Source organism: Osmerus eperlanus, chromosome 3 (assembly GCF_963692335.1).
Source record: "Osmerus eperlanus chromosome 3, fOsmEpe2.1, whole genome shotgun sequence".
Classification (NCBI taxonomy): domain Eukaryota; kingdom Metazoa; phylum Chordata; class Actinopteri; order Osmeriformes; family Osmeridae; genus Osmerus; species Osmerus eperlanus.
In genome coordinates, this window is record NC_085020.1 from 4,831,088 (window position 1) to 4,849,985 (window position 18,898).

Here is an 18,898-nt window from a genome sequence, read left to right on the forward strand (position 1 = left end):
ATTGTCCAGGTATTCCTCAAGTTGAACAGTTTTTTTAACCTCACCAAAAAAATAATCAGGATCAAGAAAATGCTGTGCAACAAAGGCCTACTGTATTTCATAGCTAAATCAGCTAAATTACTTTATCCACGATAAATTCATACAGGAACGTCGAGTTTATGTTTAGAATGAAAACCAAGCTTGTTCTAAAGGCAACTTGTCGTTTTTTAATTATTTGTTGCCATGTAACATAGGTCTATTAGCAGACGCCACATGGATTAATCTAAAATAACACATGTGAACAAATCTAACTAAGTAAAGAAGAGATCGACTGTTAGAATGAGTCTGTCGCCATCAAGCCATTCAGATGCTGGTGCGCCACACTCTAAGCAGCATGACATCGATGACCTTCCCGACTTTCAGCCGCTGACGGAGAAAGTGCAAAGGCATGAGGCGCAAATATCCTGTGTCGATCGGCAAGACCCAATCACAGGTAGGCCTATTGTAACTGACAATCACCCATCGTTTTCTGGCAAGTCTGAAATAGCACCATGATTATATCAGGAAGGGTACTAGTGACAACCACCCTCCTCAACGGCCACTTGGGAAAGGTGGGTTACTAGCCTATAAAATAAGTGCAGTTATAGCCTACTATTAAAGCAATTGTGATCTAAATGTTTATTGTTATATCATAAAGCCTTAATTATAACCTGTTTTTGCTACAGTGGGTGAGAAAAGACAACAAAGCCGTGCCAGGTCTCTGCGCTCGAATGAGAAATCAATAATGTAGGACGTTATTTAGGCTTAATGGGTTTAGACCAATGACTTAAGGGAATTCATTTTCTTCTAAACTAATGATTTAGAACTAATTAACAGGGTGAAACATATGAAAATGCTGTTCTTTAAAATGTTTGCACGGCTTAGAGACCTCTTTGTGCTCTTATCCGGTCCAGCGCGACTATAAAAAATATCTCACCGGAGTGCATTGAGGTTCACGCACTGGACGGCAGAGCAATCACCATAGTGAGCACCAACACTCAGACAGACTGGGAGTGGGTGGAGCAGAAGCTCTCAGACAGCTGTCAAGGTAGTCACTGTCAGACTGTTTGGGTGCGAACGGGTCACTCCTTTCTACAGCTCTCTCTGGATGACTCAACATCTGTCAACTCCTCCACTTAATTATTTCTCTTTGAATAGTTCAAAGTAAAATCGAGAACTTTGAGCCAGAGCCCGAAGAGAAATTGCTGACACACTTGGTGGATTGGGTCACTAGTCCTGATACAGAGGTACAGTTGCAACATGGTGGTAACAGAGTACAACTTCAAACTGGCACATACATGACACAACAGCAGGTAAACATTCTAAAAAATGTTTATCTGTAAGAATGAAGAGACAGATGTGGATGTTGCAACTGGGGATGAGAAGTATGACATACCAGTCGTAGGGCCCCCCAGCCTGCTGGCGTACAAGCCAGAGTCTAAACAACCCAGCGTTCTCTTTAAAAAGGTAAATGAAAGACTAAATTGCATAGTAAGTAAGTAAGTAAGTAAGTAAGTAAATAAAGTTTATTTGTACAGCACCTCTCGCATATAAACATCACAAAATGCAATATAACACTACAAATGAAGAATACAGGAACATTTTAAATAGAAAACATATATATCATTGTCATTATAAATCAGAACCTACTTATCACAACAAATTATTTGGTAGAAATACAACAGAGATTGTGGACCTTGCCTTTTCATTTACCATGCAGGGGCCAGAGGTGTCCACTACTGACTCTCCAAGGAAGCCGTCTGAAGGGGAAGAGTTTGTTTTGTGTGACTACTGCCAACAGCCCAGTAAGCCCTTTATAAGTCGGGAGGAATTGGAAAATAATCCTGACCTGGAGTTGGTAAGTGTTGCTTGTTACTTTCAGACCATACATTTAAAGCAAATCAATGCAAGCCACAATGGTTCCTCCAAGGCTTTTGATCTCATTTTCGACGAGAGACTGGAATGATTACATTCTCTTTTTTTTTTTTTCACGTAAGACTCTTGGTTCCCATCACATCCCGCCGCTAAGATTGTAGATATGAGTTGAATTAAGAGCTCTCTGAATGCCACCCATAGAAATGCTTTGATGTGATCTTGCTATTTTCTTTCCTCCACCCCAGATCTTTTGCTGTGAGCGAGCAGTGAAAATGAGGGAGTTTCTGCTGGAAAAGGAGCGAGCATTAGCTGCTGTTGAGGCGAACAGGAAGATTGATGTGGGCCCTCACCCACCCTTCATGAGCAAGAAGGAGAAGAGAGTCGCAAAGGAGCGGGCAGACCAGAGGTGAGAGGGTCTAATTGATGTTGTGCCCTGTCCATTTTGATGCCAGCTATTTGAACACCCTGCAGCCAGTGGCTCTACTTCTGTGATAAAAGGCCTCAGCCAACTCTGGTGTAATTGGTCCTCCTAAATCCAAAATGTTCAGTGCGCTGAGGGAACTACTTTTCCGTCAAAGTTTAAGTTTTGCAAAAAGAAGGTGGCTTGGGATCTTTATTTTCTACCGTGTGCTCTTAAGCCTAGCCGTGTAATGTCTAGCCCTCTCCTTCTGTTGGTGGAGAAATCAACATCCATTTCAACCCATTTTTCGCTTTAGGTTGCGGGAATGGGAGCTTCAGAGGGTACAGAAAACAGGCAATCAGAATCGATTTTTCTCAGGTAAAAGTCAATCTTTGAACTCTCACTGGAATTAGGCAGACTATATAAAATGATTATAAATGATGGATGAGATATTGAGCATATCTCTCCAGGACTAAATGTCAATACTCTGGCATTTCCCTTCAATCTTCTCAGGTGGAATGCAGATCAAAACCATCTCCTACAGATTGTCCAATGAGGTTTGGATTTTTCATGAGGAGCCACATTTCCCCTACATGGATATCATAGATACCTCAAACTTCTTCACCCTTCAGAAGGAGACAGATGCACGGCACAGGGTATGAATCTGTGTCAACACACTGTCAACAGTGCCCAGATACAACCCGTGATCTCTTTTCCTATGATACGTCTGTGAAAAGGAATCAGATAGGTTTAACCAAAAGGACAGTTCATCCGCCTCTGCATTGAGCAAAATTATAGTCCTCTAGGCCAAGGGATGTTGCAGGACAAGGCCAGTGTGATTAGACTCTGATGAGTGTCTTTCATGACAGGCTGTATCTATAACGAGTGAGACATATTTTGTTTGGGCTCTAGAGAAAGCATGTGATTTTAAGGCTTTATCCAGATGGCAAACCTTTCATCGCTTTATACCCAGATGGAACGGGTAATGTGTTGTATCCTTTTAATTAGACTTAATGAAGAGAGCAAGCCTGTGTACCTCAGAAATACATAACAGGAGGCTTCGCCGCTAACTTCATGATAAGAAACAATATGCTTCTTAATGGAGATAAAGCTATCCATCAGGAAAGGCTGCCATCATAATCTCCTCTGTGAAAGCTACTGACATCACCTACATTATCATGGAGGACAAGGACTCTGAACCCAAAATGCTGGCCATTTTGACTACCAAGAGTCAGTCTACATGCTATCACCCCAATGGACTCATATGGTAAAATATTGACACACATACAAAACAGACAAGACACTGTTAAGATGAATATAACCTATTTATTATGGACAGTCATGTTTATACGTTGGAGTTTGTGTAAACAGTACAGTATGTGTAAACAATACAGAATGTGTAAACAGTACAACAGACAGTACAGTCTGTGTAAACAGTACAGTGTGTATAATCCATGTTTCAAGGGTGAACCTGACTGCAGTGGGAGGCTGCTGTTGCAGCGAGACGGGGGCTTTGAGACGCCGCTGGAGTTGGTTAGACCTTGAGCCTCAAATCCAAGCCCCTCCTTTCCAGCCTATCTGTCTAGGTCTGAACTCCAATGTCAGCCTCCGCATTCAGACACAGGACCGCATCTTCCTCGCTTTCTCGTCACGTCAGCACAGAGTGCGTTTTAATGTTGGTTCCAAGCTCAAGGTTGGTTGCTATGGTAGTAAATTGAGTTTGCGGCAATGACAGCCTTGTTAGCCATTGCAAGGGACAGCATTGAAAACACGTTTTAACAAACAGATAGATGGGACTATGTTGCTGTGAAGCCCATAGACAAGCTCCATTACAAATGGCCTGTTTTTTTTTTTCTTCAATGCAGCTCACTCATCCAGAGGGCCTTCTGATGCCGGGGCCAGACACCCTGCAGAGACATCTCCAAATGAAAAGCCTGGAGATTTACTCTCTGCTGGACCGGATCCAGACCTGCATGGCCTACCAGCACTCCGAAAATCCCCACCACATTAAACCCCAATACAGCCTTATTGCCCAGATGCAGAGGCTTAGGAGGCAAATGGAGAAACCGAGGTCACCTCAGAGGACGAAAGCACTCATGGCCTCGATATAAATCTAAAATTACTGAAAATAAAACAACCTTCATTTTGTTTTTTTAACTGCTGTTACCTTCTGAATAGTTGTAGTAATGAAGTAATCCATTGGATGATAAAAAAGTGTAATCTAATCTTAATACTTTTTGGATTACTGCAAAATCAAACTATCAAAAATATTGCACCAAAGAAAAATTGATATAGCCACAAAAATGTCAGTTCCAGCAATATTATTTTTTCTCTTTAAACATCTTAACACATTTTCAATACAAAAACAGTACTGGCACAAACTACAGGTGTAGTGTCTTTTCTAGTAGGAAGCTTATGTTGTGCGCATTTTTGTTGATTTAGTTCTAGGCCACAAGGAGGATTTTGGTCTTGTAACACAAGAGGAGCATATGTACTCAAAAAGTCCATCTTCCATTTTCAAAGTAAATAAAAAGGAATCAAAACTAGCATAGATTTTTATGAAAAATGTATATATAAATTTATTTTCACTGTAACAGTTATATTATTATCATAAGTAGGCCTATGTTGTGTTGACATGTTGACGTTCATGTTGCTATGACAGCAGGAAGCACCAACATGCAGCTGCCAAGAAAACAAAATAACAGAGGTCCTTAAACTCTGAAGTAAGATTTCAAGCAAATCATTCATTGTTGCAATGAGTCAACGGCCCAGCTGTGAAGATGAGGAGGGACCACCGTCGTCATTAGTTCACACTAAATCGTCATCTTCTCTTGAACTCACCGTTGAAAACGTGCAAGAGTTGGAGCAACAGTTTGGTGGTACAGGTTCGCTTTACAGCAGCAGTGTTGAGTACTATGTGGAAGACACTCAGCATTGTAGCCAAATGGACGGGGAGACCGAAAAAGTCTGCGTGGGCGCAGGTAGGCCTTTTATTACTCATTGGTGACTGGCGCATAGTCGGCACAGTACAGTAACCAGCAAATACGTTCAAGTAACCAGCAAATACGTTCATTTAACCTGCCCTAGATGAGAAGTTCCAGATAGACTTGAGGACAGGCGCTCAGAATATAAAGTCAAGGTTTGCAATTCAGCCATTTTTACGGGGGTGAATGTAGGCTATATGGCATTGGTAACAATTTAATCAAAAACCCAACAACGTCAGAAGTTTCTCAACCATTTTATTATTTGATAACATGACTTAAAGTTAATGGTTATCATGGAATTCAAAGGTCATCATCCAACGGCGATCTCTCAGAATATGAGGAGGTCCATGCATTTGATGGCAGAGTTGTCGTCAGAGTAAGCACCAGATCGCAGACTGACTGGGACTGGGTGGCCAAGAGCAGTACAAAAAACAAGCTTCATACACGTACGACAGCGGGATGGTCGACTCGCATGACATATGAAAGTTCTCAAAGTGTGTGTATTAATAATCATATTGTTCGTTATTCTATCATTTGACTCTATTTCTGTGTTTGCAGATGATCAAACTGTCAAAAACATTTCAAATCCAGTAGAGGAATCCTTGGCAATTCCACACGCTATAGAAACCGCCCCTAACACCAAGGTACAGTACACAGCTATTTCAGGTGACAACTATTGCTTACCAGATACTTAACATAATCTAGACAGCATCTTATTTGTTAGTTTATTTTGTACTTATTCACACTGAGCATTACTGACACTTCCTAGAACATTTAATAAATCATGAGCTGTCATTGTTTTGCCTCAGACTCTTCTGGAGACAGAAGGATCTGAGGTGGTACCATCCCTAAATAACAGAGTGCTGGACATGACAAGCAAGGCTCCCTCAGCTCATCTAGCTGTCCAAGGAGAACACAAACAGTCTCCCCCCAGTTGTGACATGGTAAAAGACCAAAAATCCGTTTGTGATAAGTGCAATCTAGCTCATTCAACTTTTAGGACGTTGCATTTGTGATCAACAGCTCTGACTGACATGCTTGCAGATTGCTGAAGTATCGAACTCGGACTCCTCAGGAGACCTTCTGGAGAACGATCTGGACTCCATCCGCTGTGAGTACTGCCAGCAGTTCCAAAAACCTGCCGTCCTCAGAGACCAGATGAAACATTCGACACCGGAAGAGGTGAGTGTATGCCTCTTTCAAGTTTGTACTTACCTATAAAATCGACTGTTTTATTATCGTAGGTACACTTGTCACATGTGCAAGAGACCATGAGATGAGGTGGCTCTGTATACTCTGGATACCAACAGTATAGTTGTTTCATGTGAAAAGGTATCGTTCACATGAAAAAAACGTGGATTTTTGTCTTAGATAGAAAAGCTCTGAGAATGCATTGAACCACATTAAGTCAGCTTTATTTTCCCAAATGTATTAGAACAGCACCATACACAAACATCAAAGTCTCAAGTGGAGCTAAAAGTGGAGCCACTGTAAAAGTTGCATTGTAAAAAAATAAAATAAAATCCATCCGGATCATAAAATAAATAACTCAACAGAAAATAAACAGAAAATATATATTTAATAAAACAAATCGGAATGTCATTATCATATCCAGCTACAGAGCGATGTCTAGCTGTGCCTCTCCGGGGTCTGACTGGGTTTTGCCTCCCAGTTGTTCTGCTGGGAGATGGCATGGAAGATCCAATCAAATCAAAGCAATGTTTTTCTTGAAGGAAGAAGATATTACCATGGATACCATCTCTCACCTTCCATTCAAAGGAGCAAAGGATCTGGCCGAGCAAAGGTCAGCATCAGTGTAGACTGTGACTCGATGCAACGCTAAATGGTTCCAAATCCAAGACTATGTAATTCATTGTAATGTTAGAGGAAGTGCGTTAACTTGCCAGAAGCTAAATGCTACTCCTCTTGCAACAAACCTCAGGCTTAAGGAATGGGAAATACAGAGGACACAGACAGGATCATCTAACTGCACTTGCTCAGGTAGAAAAAGTGAGTCCCCCACTTAATGAACTCAGTTTTGAGAGCGCTAGTACATTCTGTGCTTAACATGCTTTGCATGAAATGAAAACATTGGATAGAACAGGGACAAACATCTTTGACATTTTTCTACTTTTATTGATCGTCTTTCCTCCCCGTCTTAATGCTTTGAACATTGCAGGAGTTGAAGCAAAGTTGCATAACACCATCTGCTATCGACTCTCCAACGAGGTGTTCACTGCTGAGGAGACAGCACTCCCTGAGATGGAAATCATTAATCCTCCAGACACTGTCACCCCGCATGAGGAGGAACAAGGACACAAGGTACAGGACATGCTCAACTGTTAACGAGCATCTCCCACTGATCAGATTAGGGGAACAAATACCAGAGACCTTCTCACTGAACAAACTTATGGAGTCAGGTGGCTGAGCGGTGAGGGAATCGGGCTAGTAATCCGAAGGTTGCCAGTTCGATTCCCAGTCATGCCAACTGACGTTGTGTCCTTGGGCAAGGCACTTCACCCTACTTGCCTCGGGGGAATGTACTTACTGTAAGTCGCTCTGGATAAGAGCGTCTGCTAAATGACTAAATGTAATGTAAATGTAACAAACTGGGTAGTGCAAAGATCACATGGTTATATTGATACTGTCAGTCTGCATCTTGTCTCATTGCATCAAACCACTTTGGTCCCACAGAAAAAGGACACACTTATCAGGCTCTATGACAGCGGTCAAACGTTTCTCACAATATTCCCAGATGGGACGGGACAGGTTTTGTATCCTTCTGGAGAGCATTCTAGGGATGTGTTAAGTGTCTTACAGATACTGTGGCAACCACTGAGTGGAACAGGGGTGAGTTGCACACAGCTTAGAAATGGACACTCGTTCCAGAGGCAGGTTTAAGCACGGCAAGTGCATTTAATACCAAAAGGTTTTCGAACCTAAGTACCAAAACTATATAGGAATTTCTTCCTCGGTCAAGAGGATTATCCAGGAGGCTTAAAATAGTCCTTCCATCGGGTTATAGCTGTCAACATGTGTCTGAACAACGGTATCAAAACGCATTTTAATTCTGCCCGAGTCCAGCTCGCACTGATCACGCCACAAGCTCAAACTCACCTGCCTGTGGAATCCTGTGCCTTTTATCGCTGTCGTCTTCCCAATCAGCTCATGGACTGCAGCTGTCTCCCATCAGCTGACTTGGAAGCGGGAAAGGGAAAAATGGGTCTATAATGCGCTCAAGCGTCTGCATGAGTTATTGTCTGTGGTGCTGATGTCCTTTTCTCACCCCGCTGGCTCTGGGGCTGCCACAATACACGTGGGCCATCGCTGTACTCAAGATTTTATGAGATTTCATTTGACGTTGTTGAAGATTTTAGTGTAGCAATTCCCTGAATGGTGCACCAGCTATCCATCTGGCAGGCTTGCCATTCTCATTTGTGCTGTGAATGCTGTCGATTTCACCTATGTGATATTAGCGGATAAAGCTCTCCAATCAGACATCAAGGCGATATTCACCTCTAAGGGCCAGTCTACCTGCTACCATCCAAATGGCCTTATATGGTATGTATTGAGTAGGAAAGCTGATGCATAATTAACACATTTCAGCCTGTCAGCCTCTGAATGTTCTGCAGTAGATGCAGTATGTTAGTTAGTACCTGACCAGTTGGGTTTTGCCAGGGTGAACTTGACACAGCTGGGAGGCACTTCTTGCAGTGATACAGGGGCTTTGAGAAGGCGCTGGAGTTGGATTGACCATGAACACCACGTCCACGCCCCTCCCATTCAACCCCTCTGTCTCTCCCTGAACCCCAACATTGAGATCCGCATTCAGACCCAGGACTGCATTTATCTCACCTTCACCTCTCACAAATGCAGCGTGCGTCTCAACGTGGGGTCCAGATTCAAGGTGAGTTATAATGCCCGTGTCATAAGAACAGGAATATAAACAATGCTTCAATGTGATTAGGTATATCATGATCTTGTTCATTTTACAGATGGATCCAGCTGAAGGCCTGATGTTGCCAGGACCAGACTTGATCCAGAGGCACCTCCAGCTGAAGAGTGCAGAGATCTACTCATTTCTACAGAAAATCCAATCCGTCATCACCTACCAACAGCCACTTAGCCCACGTAAACTCACATCCCAGTCCAGCCTGATCTCCCAGCTGGAGATGATGAGGACTGCTATGCACAAAAGACGTGCTGCCAAGACATCCAGGGTCCTAGTGTCCACCAACTCCCAATAATGTAACACTGAACAGAAAGCTTCCTTTTGTAGCCTTCACAAAAGGTTATCGAAAAGTGTGGAGAAATACAGGCATGTCAGATGTTCGTCATCTTTTTAATTCAGAATATCCATAAATAGTTTTATCTATTCACAATTTCAAACAGAGGATGCCAAAGAAAATTGCGGTCTTAATTAATGGACTTAAAAGAACTAGGCCAACACCCATCATATAGATTACATTTCTCATTATTTACAGTGCAAAAACTGCTTAGTCAAAGGTCCATTAATAGCAGGTTAAAACAGTTGACATTCAGAAGAATCCCAAATACAAAAGAAAAAGTATAAAACATATGATTTTAGGGTCTTTTTACATATATGCATTAGGCTGACACATTCATAAAGAGACCATGGAAGAGTACTTTGGAAAACTGCTGGAAGGGTCCAGATATACAAAATAGGGAGACCATGTTAGACCTGAGAACACAGTAACACAGGCTATCATAGAAGATCTGCCATACATGTACACAGGAGAAAGGCTTTGAATTATAGAGGAATAACATATTTGTGCAGCATGTTTTTCTTTCTGCCCTATGAAACCCTTTATGGGAAATGAAACAGCATTTGAGTGGCGGACTCTCATTGCCCATTAGCTGCAGTGCTTGGCAGATGAACAAGCATTGGTGTCTATATTAGCTTGGCTGAAGTGTCCTCGCCTCAGCCCTCAAACATCACGCCCCCGTGGCCTCGCTACACTTAATGTGCGAGCTCATGTTTTACTCAGAACATTGTCCATGATGTTAGGAGAAATGCAGTTGCTATGATAACCCCGGTCCTTGTGGCTCTGCCCACAATAAAAGCAAGCCCCTTCACCATCCTCAATTTCAGTTAATAAAGACGAGTACCAAAATAAACACAATTACACCGTTACTTCCCTGTTTCCTCATTCCTTCTGACCAAACGGATAAGTGAACTGCATTATGTTTTGAGTTGGGAGTATCTTTGGCCTTCGTGAGAATCTTTGAACCGCTGTTGCCTTCCCGGTGTTGGCTGTCGGGGGAGGTGAACTCAGCCAGTCCTAGAGCGGTGGTCACCGCTCTCTTGGCTCAGGGCTCGTCAGAGCTGGAGGAACATTGCCGCCTTGCTGTTCACAGAGGGTTCAACCCCTTCGACTGATCACGATGCCAGGCTACTTGTTCGTAGACAGCAGGAGGTTAATCTGAAAAGCCAACAAACCAAAGGGAATGCTCAGCAACGACGTCCATCAAAAGTTCACGCTACAGTTTGGTAACAGGCTCGTGATACGACTATGGTTTGGATTTTTTTGCCTGTAGTTGTTTGCCCACCTGCTCCATAGAGGGACAAGCGATGATCAGAAGGTCCTCTCCGCTGTACTCTTCCTGCAGCAGGGCATGCAGCCTTTGGAACACCTGCTGGATGTTGTTCTGTGGAGAAGACATCCTGCTAGTTGGAGTGCTGGAAGGCATCCTACTACATCTAGATAGGTCCCCTACCACAACCTTGTTTCCATGTCAACCACAGGTCTTTTTTTTCACACTCACTTAGGTTTGCACTTAAATTGGCAGAACATTGAGAGCACACTGATTTCTCCATTAGCTGGAAAGAATATGGTGATTTAAGTGTCTCACGTAAAAAAAAAAGAGAAAAAAAAAGCTTTGTGCTGGGAGAAGAACGTGTCTGTAGTGCATCGCTGTATGAAACCTACCCTGACAGGCTTGAAGAGGATGAACTCTGTGTCTCTGTTGGCCAGGTACAAGGACATGCTCTGTAGTGTGCTTGGCAGCTTGTTCTTCATCACCCGGTAGGTAGCCATAACTATGTCGTTGATCTTGGCTAAAAGGGGAGACACCAAACCTCATTCATCAGAGCCGTGCCTTTCGGCAACATGATTTAGTGTTTTCTGTTGAAATATGATGGCGCCCTGCTACCTGCAGACAGATTCTCACCTGGCTGTGCCCAAGGTTGCTGGGAAAGGTTGTACGTTGGCCCACCTTGGATGGCCATGGTTTTCAGGGCGGAAACCTGCAAAACACACACGCCATGGCACGTTGGATTCAACCACCAGAAGCAACTCTACCAATCACTGTGTCTATCCAGCTGTCCAATCACACAAGTCCATAGCTGGACAGACACGGTGATGAGCCTACTTCCCATTCACGGACCATAGACTGCAAACACAAAGTGTATGATGGCATGTCAACAACAATTTATTTGAATAGGTTTGATCAGTCGCTAGAAACGAGACATGGCGACCTTAAGCGGATCCGTACAACAAGCCAGACAAAAGTTGGCGAAGACGGAGAAAGAAAGCCAAAGGTCAGGTTTGTGCAGTCAGGGCCTGAGGCGGTGACTGCCTCCCTGCCGTCTGACATGTTAGCTACCTTGGTGAGAAACTCCTCCATGTTCCCCACAAAGATGCGCGTCTGCTGCTGGATGAACTGCTCACAGCTGAATTTCAGGTGTCGGTCCACATCCTTCTTCGAGTCAATGTAGTGCTCCTTGATCTCTGGTGTTCCCTGAGGGCCGAGTGTCGCAGACGGGGTTTAGTAGGACGTTTCTCAGTCGACTGATAGAACTTGGTCTTCTCTGAAACTATGTACGGTATGTGATGTGGCGCAGAAGAAAGAGAAACTACAATTCTACCTCAAGGAGAAACTCTAGGATGGCGTTGTGGCTGTTCAATCGGAAGAAATTGGGAACAGCCTTGGGGTTGAAGATTTTGAAGGCGGCATCTGAACGTAAAATACAGAGATCAGATCAGAACACAAGAGCTGCAGTGCCCTCTAGTGTCACAAATGAAATATGACCTCGACTGAGACGAGAATGACAGGAGAAATTCTGCTAGAGGCCAAGCCACGAGTAATGTTCATAATTGTGGTATATTCTGTGAATAATTTCCTTTATAACTAGCATTATCGGAGTATAGTGCGATGGGCAACCATTCTCGGGTGATATCATTGATATTGAGGATGTGGCTTAATGACTGGATAATGGCTAACTGGTACAGTATCTCCACCACCGGGTGAACTCACCTCTTGTTTTCTTCAGGTCCAGAGAGATTTCTTTGATGGCAAAGTCAGTGTGAAAGGGTGCAATCTGTTCCCTCATTATCAGCAGGTGTTTGATCAGAAACAGCTGGCCATCTACCTGTGTCTGGAAAAAAACAAAAACAGACCAGCCACGGGTGTATAAATAAAACAGGCGAGTGCAAAAATAATGGTCATTAACTCATCGAGGACCGGGCATGCACAAGGCTGCTCATGGTCATGTTTGTGGTCATTATGAGTGCACAAAGGCAGCGTCACTGCAAACAGGCCACGTGTAAGGACACCCGCGAGGGGTCCTGAGAGACGCATTAAAGCGAGTACATAATTAAAAGGAGTCTAGCTGTATATTCCGGAAAGAAACACAGTCTATTATCTATAATGCAGTGCGGTTAACAGAGAGTGCCGGAGTATGAACCAGGGCAGTGCCAACCTTGTTTTTGAGGATGACTTCTGAAGCCTTCAGCAGGGACTGGATGCAGGCAGATAAGGCTTCTTGAGATAAACCTTGGAAGACCGCTCTCTGGAACACCACCAAGTTGCCAACAGTCAAACGACAGAACACACACACATGCAATACGGTGCAGACCAAGTTTCTGATATGGGACAAATGCCGTTTTGGTTTCCCATCAGGGAGCAGAGAGAAAACATTCCCATCACAGCTATGGGATGACTGGGTACTCACATCTATGCACCTGTAGAGCTTGGACAGGCAGACAAGAGTGCGCCTGACTGTGGGGTACCACATCCCATGCAGGTCTGCGGGAGAGATGGAAGTGTGCGAACGCGCCGACTCTACACCTGTGAACGGGGGAACAGAGAAAGAGAGAAGCAAGAGAAGAGAGAGATAGAATGGTCATGCCGGGATGAAGAAAAACCCAACAGTATGAAAACAGAAACCGTGTTTGGCGTTTGGGGGCGTGCCTACTCACTGGCGTTGCTGCTTCTCCTCGACGCTCCGTCTTCCAGCTGCACGTCAGAGAACGAGGACTCCTGAGACATGAGCTTCGACTGCTCCTCCTTCAGGCTCTGGGCTATTTTCTGTCGAAAAAGGCGGAGAAAGTGAGGAAAGGAGCCGAGTTTAAGCATCCCCGTGCTTAACGTACCACAGGAGACCTGAAGGTAGCCTTGGAAGACCTGCAGTACCTCCATCATCTCCAGTTTCTCCGGGTAGGCCAGGTCTCCAGGGGCAGGGTTGTAGCCCAGGATATCGGTCTGGATGTAGATGTGCGTTCTGTAGACCAGCCTCTCCTGGACGTCCTCCAGCATCTGCTTCACCACCGCGTCGAAGGCCCCCAACTGACCAGCTACACAGAGGCACACGTCAAACACCTTTGCTTGAACAACATGCGTGAGGTAACCTTTCAGTAATCAACATGCGGCTGAAGTCGGGCAGGTTTTCCCATGTTTGTGAAAATATGGCCAAACAGCCGGGCGCCGGCGTGAAAAAAAAAAAAAAAAAGATTGTGTCTCGTTGTTTTAGGAGCGTCAGAGCGGCGGTTGGCCGGGGTGCGGCTGTACCGTTGTTGTGGACGTGGTCCTCCAGCATCTCGTTCTTCAGGATGCTACAGAGCTCCGAGAGGGTCTCCAGGTGGATGACGTGGATGATGAGGGGCCGCAGGAGGTCGTACAGAGACAGGCACAGCTTCTCAAGCAGCTCGCTGAGAGAAGCACGACACGGCAGTTACTCAGCTGTTCACCACCAGAAGAATCTGTAGTTGTAACACTGGTTTCTGTTTTACGGCAGACTCGCTCAGTCAGTATAACATCACGAGGCCTATTGAGCAAGTGGGAGTTTTAACCAGGAAGCAAGAGTCCCTGTGAGCCCATCCTCCTAAACAAACAGAGTCATGCTCCAAGACATGATTTCATATTTTTTCCAACTCTCTTACTGTGGAAACTGGACAACGTACAGTATAGTTCCACTCTACTCACTCTAGTTTGTGTGTGTGTTTGGAGAAGAACTCATTGTACAGCTGGTGTTCATCCTGGCAGACATGGACCATGAAGGCACAGCCACTGCGCACCTGGAGAGAGAACATGCCGGAGACACCATAAGCACCTTAAACTAGGGGCACCGGTCGTCATTTAGTGAGCGATATCTGTACATTTCCCCTTCTACACGAGCTATGCAAAGGCAGTGAGCCTTGCCTTCTCTTTCCTCACCAGTGCACAGTGGTCTTTGTGGTTTTGGCTGGTCAGGTCAGAGATTGTGGAGGTAATGCTGGGACTGAGCAGCTGCTCTCTCTGGTCCAGGTAGCACTGGTGGATCTCGTCTAGCAGTTGGTGGTACCTGGACACAACACAAAAGCGAAAGACAGACAGCTCAGTGTTTAGAGCCTTTGACTGCAGATCTAGAGGTCCCAGGTTTAAAAATCCCCCCCGTACATTACTATTATTAAACACTATAATTACCAGGCACTGGGAAGGAGAAATGAACATGCGCAGCACTGTTTCAGTCACATTCATGGCATTAAGGAGGAACAAATGTACTTACTCTGGAATCTTCTCTGACCTCTGCTCAATCTGCTCGATCAGTGTCTGAAAGAGAACAGCAGCTCTTAACCCAATGCTGAAGGCTTCAAAAAGACTGCCAAACTGTACAAGTGGACTGAACATGTCCAGTGAAGTGACTATACTCACTCTAACTTTGGGTGCAGCAGCTCTAAACTTGACGTAGTACAGAGTGAAGGCATTATCTGCGTTGGCCAACCCTAACGGGTCCTAAAAATGATCGGACAGAAAAATGATTAGACAGAATTTAAAATGAGACAAAAAAAAAAAACATTGTATCATCTGAAATGGTGGTCTCAATAACTCCATGGGATTTCCTTTACCCTTTTTGTTAACTGGCTGGTGAGATTCTGCATAGTGTTTACAGTGTAGCTCTTCATGAAGTGCATAGCTTTGGACAGACATTGCTTAAACTTGGCCAGGTACACTGGGTAGTCCTTAAAGCTTGGCTGTGGAAACAGTGAAAATACAAATCAACAATAATCCATGACAACATGTAATCAAAAAATAAACAAACATGCTGACTACTTACATGGGACGAAACATATTCTATACAGTCATCCAACTTTGAAAGCATTGGTATAAAACCTTCACTGTTTACAGACAGGGTGGGTGAATTCAATTTCTGCAAACAGAAAGAACAGATCATTTGTATCATCTGCCCTACAGTGCTATTCAAAGTCTCAATTATTTCAGATGATTGCAAAGCAAGATAAGTACCGTGTTTATGTTTTCCAACTCATTGAAGTAAGACAGTTTCTGCTGTATGCTTTCAGCCAGGTCCACCAGCTCAGACTGGTGGAGATAAACAGTCTCTCATTAGGCAACCAGTGCAACTCAGGGCTCCTTTTGCTTTCAAAATATAATAAAAGCATTCATAGTTGTTGGAGCCAACATGTAGGAGTGCCATGTAGCTGTTGAAAGAGCCCACAACAAGAGCCTACCTGCTCTTTAAGAAGCTGTTCACAGGCCTCGTGTAGTGTCCCTGTCTTGTTGGACACAAACAGGTACTGTTTCTGAAGCGAGTCCAAGTGCTCAAGGGCTGCATTGACGTCACTCAGGATGGAGTCACATTGTCCCTGATAACAATATAGGTGCTCTCTAGTTCTCCTGCAGAAACGGACATGGCAAAAATAGGCATTAGGCAACAAACTGGGCTCTACATGTGTTATTACTGAACACCCGCGAGGAAGAACGCGACAATGTCAATCCTGACAGCTTGAGCGTCGACTAGGGATAATCGTAAGCACACATCACACTGTCTGTGGGGATACTGCATCAGCTCACTTGTATTTTGCTCCTTCATCCTGATCCATTTGTGTCTGCAGCTTAGAGAACCAGGAAAAAAACTGCAAAACAAATAGCAGTAAAAACAGTTGGCACACAAGTATTTCAGTGCACCGTAACACCTGCCGCACAAATCCTCGTGTACAGTAATGACACTGTCTACGGCAGTCAACGTTGTTTCAGTCAAGTGAGTTAAGTTCTGTGACGGAATGACACCATACCTGTTGTGCCGTCTCTATCCTGTCATTCTCCAGGTCAAGCATTTGAAAACCCTTGAGCAAGATATCTTCAGTTGAGGCCGGCACAGTTGTTGTGAAAGAGGACTGCAGAGACCGTGTTGTCAGGCTGCACAAGTCCTCAATGGGCAACTAGGAATCACATATGCAACATGGTTGTATCAGCTACAATGCAGTACTGCGATTCACATTTCTCTCCATTGATTTACCGCATCTTCAGTAAATATCTAGTTTATGTGCAACTGTCAAGTTGTTTGATTGGTGTGCCTGCTCCAACTCACACTGAGGTTCACATGCATTGGCTTTTAATGTTACAGTTGTTTTGGTAGTACTAGTAGTAGTACTCGCAAACCGGCTTGTAACATTACAGTCAACCACCGCAATATCCGTCTAGTATAGGTACCTCGGTAGTAGCAAGACACATCATGTTGCTAAAAGAGGGAGTTAGCAAGCTACATGAGTATTGTGGTGCGATGGCTAGCTAAGACCCAGCAAACGACGTGGCACAGTGACAACTTACTGGCTAGCTGAAACTGATAAAGGTACTGTAGCCTAGAAGCAACAGCAGCCATGATATGCACTCAGCATCTGAGCAATTAACCAAAATGTTAAATAGCTATTTGTCAATGATTTGCAGCTGTTATTAGCAAGCTAAGTTATCTAGCTACCTGGTGGCTAGCTAGTTACCACAGTTGGCAAGGAAGCTCAACATGAACAGCTAGCTCGATGGCTAACTAGCTACGATGATGTTTAGCTAGCTGTCTTCACATTAGACTAACCTCTGCTGGAATAGGCAGTGTTTCAGCTGCGGTTCGGATCTCCAAAATAGAGTCGGTTTGTTTCTCTGTAAGGGGCGCCATGGCATCTGTACGACGGTCCCAGAGAGACAGTTTTTCACGCGTTTCTTTATCTGTGAGATCCAGGAGAGACGGGTCAGTGGACGCCATCATCTTCAGCACCACGAAACGTCAGCAGCCGTGTAGTTCCTTTTCCGGGATCCTTGCTACTGTTAGAATGAATCGGTAAATTTGGTAAGTTCGCTCGGATAATGCTAATGGCCCGTCACCTACTTTTCCCCATGCAGTGCTAAAATTAAATAAAACAAGTTATTTGCTACATTACGTTGATTTGTATAAAAAAAAATCTTCAATGGGAAGGCCGTTAAGATTAGTCTTAACCAGAATGAGCCTTCCCGTGATTAGACATGCTTTACAGTCAGTACAGTACACTAATGTGCACACTGAGCTGACTGTGTGTGCGTGTGTTTGTGCAGGAGTAGGCTAAAGTTAGGGTTGAGGTCGTTTGAATTTTCTTTATTTTCACAAACCATAATTTGTCAAGTAGAAACTTTTTTTTTCCTTTTTCGATATTCATTAAATTGACTAGATTGACTTGGTGTTACAACACACCACAAGGTGGAGTCCGGGGTCAAATCTTATCTCAAAACAGCACATTATACAGGCTATCTGTAATTAACAGAATGTAGCCTATCACACTGGCTCATGAATTGAAGTGAACTGTTACAGTTGGCTACAGTAGGCCTACTTCCATTGGCCATCACTTTATATTGAATTGGATGACCAATCTTTTAAACTGAAAACAACTAAACCAAAATATGTGAGGGTTAGACATCTGTGATTATGAATTTCATGTTCTCTGTTGTGTTAAAACATGTTGAGGTAAAAAGCAACATTAAATTAAAGATTCAGTGTATTGTTATGTATTTTTTTGTTGCCTTTCTTCTGTGCATAAAACATTATAATAATTGTGATCTGGAAAAGATTATACAAATTGTATGATTTTAAAATACAGTATTTCATGAATTTATAAGAAGATTAGAACACCATCAATGCTTAACAGCCTCGAAGCATAAATGTTATGAACCCCTTTCTGTATCAGTTTGCGTGTAAAACGTCATGTTCTCTCAGTTCTTAGTAATGATGTACTTGCATTTGAAATCCAATCATTTGTAAAGGAAATAACTTGTATTTAAACAGACATCTGAATACCAATTGTTATCTTGATGACCAGTACCTCATCTGGTGAAACCCGTCCAGCTATTTTTACAGTGTCTAATACCATTAGTGTTTCAATTTGTGTTTGTCTGGTTTGCTCACACAACATGTTTTTTGTTCATTGCTTCCTGCTTTTTGCAGAAAATGCTTATGCAGTCCATCATGCCCCCAATCAAACCATAAAGGTCAGTTTGGCCTCAACTGTAACAGGCAATAGCTATGCACTCAGACTCTGTCATGATCCATGTCTCGGGGGTGTCTGACCAGAAGGTCAGACAG

General features: G+C 43.7%; 3 protein-coding genes across 5 annotated transcripts; 2 read left to right on the forward strand and 1 right to left on the reverse strand.

Annotated features, from left to right (window-relative positions):
* The first annotated feature begins 318 nt into the window (after window positions 1-318).
* On the forward strand, window positions 319-4,620 carry LOC134016977 (glutamate-rich protein 6-like). The gene is made up of 13 exons (XM_062456222.1): window positions 319-472; window positions 705-765; window positions 933-1,066; window positions 1,177-1,265; window positions 1,363-1,485; window positions 1,739-1,876; window positions 2,139-2,299; window positions 2,610-2,671; window positions 2,807-2,949; window positions 3,206-3,285; window positions 3,405-3,560; window positions 3,758-3,986; window positions 4,159-4,620. The coding sequence occupies exons 1-13, from the start codon at window positions 319-321 to the stop codon at window positions 4,402-4,404; spliced, it is 1,776 nt and encodes a 591-aa protein (XP_062312206.1). The 3' UTR covers window positions 4,405-4,620.
* Window positions 4,621-4,967: 347 nt separating this feature from the next.
* Window positions 4,968-9,613, forward strand: LOC134017255 (glutamate-rich protein 6B-like). 3 transcript variants are annotated; one of them, XM_062456685.1, is made up of 13 exons: window positions 4,968-5,274; window positions 5,381-5,432; window positions 5,584-5,723; window positions 5,836-5,921; window positions 6,087-6,221; window positions 6,322-6,459; window positions 7,011-7,081; window positions 7,220-7,287; window positions 7,457-7,599; window positions 7,972-8,051; window positions 8,683-8,838; window positions 8,956-9,184; window positions 9,273-9,613. In XM_062456685.1, the coding sequence occupies exons 1-13, from the start codon at window positions 5,049-5,051 to the stop codon at window positions 9,522-9,524; spliced, it is 1,776 nt and encodes a 591-aa protein (XP_062312669.1). In that variant the 5' UTR covers window positions 4,968-5,048; the 3' UTR covers window positions 9,525-9,613. The 3 variants fall into 3 exon arrangements, with proteins under 3 accessions (XP_062312669.1, XP_062312670.1, XP_062312672.1); XM_062456686.1 differs by having other exon boundaries at window positions 7,220-7,278; XM_062456688.1 differs by lacking the exons at window positions 5,381-5,432; window positions 5,584-5,723.
* cog3 (component of oligomeric golgi complex 3) lies at window positions 9,601-17,624 on the reverse strand. The gene is made up of 23 exons (XM_062456684.1): window positions 17,384-17,624; window positions 16,590-16,736; window positions 16,369-16,430; window positions 16,026-16,191; window positions 15,802-15,876; window positions 15,614-15,706; window positions 15,405-15,530; window positions 15,211-15,291; window positions 15,065-15,108; window positions 14,734-14,860; window positions 14,503-14,594; window positions 14,089-14,228; window positions 13,714-13,874; window positions 13,500-13,608; window positions 13,253-13,368; window positions 13,001-13,090; window positions 12,556-12,676; window positions 12,167-12,255; window positions 11,905-12,039; window positions 11,470-11,545; window positions 11,229-11,356; window positions 10,849-10,947; window positions 9,601-10,721 (listed from the first exon to the last, which is right to left on the reverse strand). Exons 1-23 carry the CDS (start codon window positions 17,552-17,554, stop codon window positions 10,692-10,694), a joined length of 2,478 nt encoding a protein of 825 aa, XP_062312668.1. The 5' UTR covers window positions 17,555-17,624; the 3' UTR covers window positions 9,601-10,691.
* Between the last annotated feature and the right edge of the window lie 1,274 nt (window positions 17,625-18,898).